Genomic DNA, 4,191 nt, shown 5'->3' on the forward strand with positions numbered 1-4,191 from the left:
AACCTATTCAAAACTTGGAAACTACTCCAAGTAAACTTGGGGATCAAGTTAGACACTTTTCTAAATCTATAAATAACCAAAATACCAAGGAATTTAATTACCAATAAATGATTTCTCCAAAAATATTTTTAAAAATGAGAGTAGGAGAAGTTAGGGTTTTGCTCTCAAAAGGATTTTTGCAAAATAAATGTAGTTGTGAGTAGTTGTTCTTTGATGTAGAAATGAATGCACAATAAATGCTTCTTCAAAGATTCAAGAGTAATAAATGTTTTCTCCAAAAATGAATTTTAAAATCAAGAGTGTAGGAGAACCTAGGGTTTCTCTCTTAAAATGGTTTTATAAAATGAAGAGAGTAAAAGAGAGAAAATGCACTTTGATTTGAGAAAAATAAATAAATAAAATGCCCACAAATGTAAGAGTATGAAAATATATTGGCAAAAGTTGTTTCAAGTCTTTTGTGGCCGTGTTTTGCTCAAAATAGGCTCAACGCAAGAGTTCCGGTTGACTGGCCCAAAGACGATTTCCTTTTTCGCGCGGTTTGATCAACTAGGACATTGATCCAGTCTGCCGGATCTTCATTGCATGAAGTCCGGTTGACTGGGCTTGTAAGTCTGGTCGATTGGGCCCTTTATAAAAACACATTTTGGCCATTTGTTATATTCAGTCGACTGGGCTTAACAGCCGGTTCACTGGCCCCTTGAGAACTTTGAGATTTAGCCCTCTTTTGACCTCAAAAACACTTCAAACCTTTTGTATAAGAATTATCTTTTTAAGTCAAAGGTTTTCCATGAAAAATTGATTTCCTAGGGTCAATCTATGGTCAATATTGAGCCTTAAATCATATCAAGTAAGACATGCATGCACAATTCAATCTAAATTCATTATAACTGAAATATTATATGTCTTCACTCTTTGCTCTTCAACTTGGCATGTAATGGGCCATGTGATGTGAACTTTAAGAGCCTTATGGCCTCTATTTTTCCTTGACTATTTGTGCCTTCTAAAAGATAAATCTGGTCATAGACTAAATGCACAAATGAGATGCTTAAGATTTGTCTTTATCAAAACGGGTTCAAATTTAAAAAGTCAACAAAAGCAATAGTACTAACCTTTAATTTGCAAGCTCCTTCAATCTTTTAGCTTCTTTTGGTTCTACCTGAGCTAGCTTCTGACCTTTAACAACCTTCAAGTTCCCAATTTTGCTTTCTACAACTTCTCGAACTCTTCAATCTCAATTTCCTGAGAACCCTCTGCTCTTTACTTTTCAATTGCTCGTATACTTGTATCTCTTGTATGAATTTTTCATTGTGTGTCCCTTCCCTTCAGAAGCCTCCATTTATAGGCTTGGAGGAGAGGATTTGAATTAAATTTTGATTGATCAATCAATTTTGATTGCTCAATTAACTTTTAAAACAAAAATGACTAGTTTGATCAATCAATAATTCAATTTAAATTATCCTTGCCAATTACCTTTACTTCTAATTTTTTACACATGTTTAACCTTCTCTTTTCTTTCCTCCCTGGTTCAAAATTGCATATTTAAAGATTGTTGACCCACTTCCAGCTCTTTTTCCTTTTTATTGCATTTTCTTTTTTCTTTTTCTTTTTTTGTCATGTAAAATTTGAATCTTTGCATTTCCATTTTCCCTATTTTTTTTTTTTTTCTGTATTTCCTCTTTTTCTTTGTACTTGTATTTTTTTTCATGAAATAAATAAAATGCTATCTATTTTTGTTATATAATGATCCAAACTGCTTTGGGTGTCTACAAAGACAAGGAACATCCCTCTAAGTTTGGTATCTAGTCCCAAAATAATAGAAATGTGAAATTTCTACTAAATTAAATTTCTAAAAAAGAAAACGAGGGAAACATAATTTTTTTTTTTTGGTAACCTAAAATTCCATGCCTTGAACAAACTCTTCAAAACCGTCCAAAGGGGAAACATAATCGCGTTTCTCAAGTACACTCAGGTTAGTAGCCAAAGAATTGACTTGCATGCAGAATCAAACTTACAGTTCATCCATGTCCAAAAGAAGCACGATTATTAGAATATATATATATATATATATATATATATATATATATATAATATTTACATGATTTTTTTTCATTCTTACAAAAACTAAACCATTTATAGGAAAAAAATACAATATTATTAGAACTTGTATATTTTTTATTTTGCTCCATTTTAGGTATAGTAATATACATTTTTTCTTTTTTTTCCGCAAAATAGGTAAAATTAATTAATGGGTTACTTAAATAGTGGTATTCCGCGTAATGCAGTGGAAATTATTTAACGCGTGGTCCACATATAACTCATGCACGAACAAGTATAACCATTGGTCCATTAAAATTTAAAATTAAATTATTTATCACCCACATGCATGCATGTAATTACTTAAAGAGATCCAAATTCATTAAAGTACGTGGAAGATAGAGAACAATGCACGTATATTATCAATTGATGAAACTTTTGGAGCATTCATATATTTATTTTATATGCCATTAAATTATACAACGATACTATCAGCGCCACACATTGCACAAAATAATAATTATAATATAAATTCTTAAGACCATAGATTATTAGAAGACATATCCATCGTTGATTAATGCAAGAGAGCAGCGAGCAGTTCTCAAGGGAAGTAGCCATGACCCCCACCCCCGCCACTCCCACTGCCTCCTCCATATCCGCCACCGCCTCCTGGCCCATGTCCACCTCCTCCACCTGAGCCGCCGCCGCCGCCACCACCTGCGCCACCTCCAAAACCGCCGCCTGATCCTCCGCCGCTTCCATATCCGCCACCACCTCCTTGGCCACCTCCACCTCCGAAACCCCCTCCGCCACAACTGCCGCTCCCACCTCCGCCACCGGCGCCTCCACCATGCCCTCCTCCGGAACCATAGCCACCCCCACTTCCACTTCCTGAACCGCCTCCGTGTCCTGCCCCACCTCCACCACCGCTGCCTCCGCCTCCACCAGCTCCACCGCCTGCACCTCCTCCTCGACCATATCCTCCACCACCTCCTGAACCGGAACCACCTCCATATCCGCCACCATGGTCACCTCCAGCACCACCACCGCCACCACCACCGCTACCACCTCCATATCCACCCCCAGCTCCTCCTGCACCCCCAGAACCCCCACCAGCGCCGCCACCACTACCTCCTCCACTTCCATATCCACCACCATGCTCGCCTCCAGCACCGCCACCACCACCACTTCCACCGCCTCCTCCATATCCACCACCAGCACCCCCAGAACCACCGCCAGCACCACCACCACTGCCTCCTCCACTTCCGGATCCACCACCGCCGGTACCACCTCCGCCACCACTTCCACCACCAGCACCTCCGGCTCCATAGCCCCTACCTGCACCACCTCCGCTACCTCCTCCGCTTCCATAGCCCCCAGCACCATGTCCCCCTACAAGTCCGCCGCCGCCACCTCCGCCAGAGCCGGCTCCACCACCATACCCACCAACAGCACCACCCACATACCTGGAACCACCACCACCACCAATGCCATGGCCGGCACCGGAGCCGGTGCCTGACCCCAAAGTGTAGCCAGCTCCTACATCAAGTGCGAGGAGGTCTCTAGCTGCATGGCATATGCCTAAACTCAACAACACTGGGAATACAACACTCAGAATAACTCTGTGTGTGGCCATTGCAGATTGTTTGAATCCCACAGCCATATCGTGGAAGTGCAGGACACGGTGGGTATTTATAGGGATGCGATGCTGTCCAAAGGCATATAGGAAGAGAGAAGTGATTTCGGGGGTTGCCCACAAAGTGGTTCAATACGAAAACATGCACCGCCATATATTCACTCGCACTAGTTGACCCACTAGTGTGCTTTTATGCTGTCTCCCATTTATATCTACTGTAATACCGGATAAGTCACGGAAAACTCTGCCTGTCACAAGAAAAAGACAAGTAATGTCACTAATTAAAATTTATTGAGTGTAAAAAAGTTAACTAATTATGAAATGTCATGTCATTTGTGATTTACTTTTATAATTTTTTTTTTTTTTTTTGTGATGAATGGTAAAATTGGATAGGACATGTATATCAATATTCAAATGTCCATCAATATAGGAGTGAATTTCATGGTAATCCATCAATATAAGAAAGGTAATAGTGCGGCTGATTTTCTCGTCAGAGAAGAAGAAGTGAGAAATAATGTCAT

The 4,191-nt window shown here is 40.1% G+C and overlaps 1 protein-coding gene across 1 annotated transcript; it reads right to left on the reverse strand.

Moving 5' to 3' along the window:
• Positions 1 to 2,635: 2,635 nt before the first annotated feature.
• LOC131163358 (glycine-rich cell wall structural protein 1.8-like) lies at positions 2,636 to 3,697 on the reverse strand. Its single transcript, XM_058119953.1, has one exon. It carries the CDS (start codon positions 3,695 to 3,697, stop codon positions 2,636 to 2,638), a length of 1,062 nt encoding a protein of 353 aa, XP_057975936.1.
• Positions 3,698 to 4,191: the final 494 nt, after the last annotated feature.

Source organism: Malania oleifera, chromosome 9 (assembly GCF_029873635.1).
Source record: "Malania oleifera isolate guangnan ecotype guangnan chromosome 9, ASM2987363v1, whole genome shotgun sequence".
In the NCBI taxonomy this organism is placed as follows: domain Eukaryota; kingdom Viridiplantae; phylum Streptophyta; class Magnoliopsida; order Santalales; family Ximeniaceae; genus Malania; species Malania oleifera.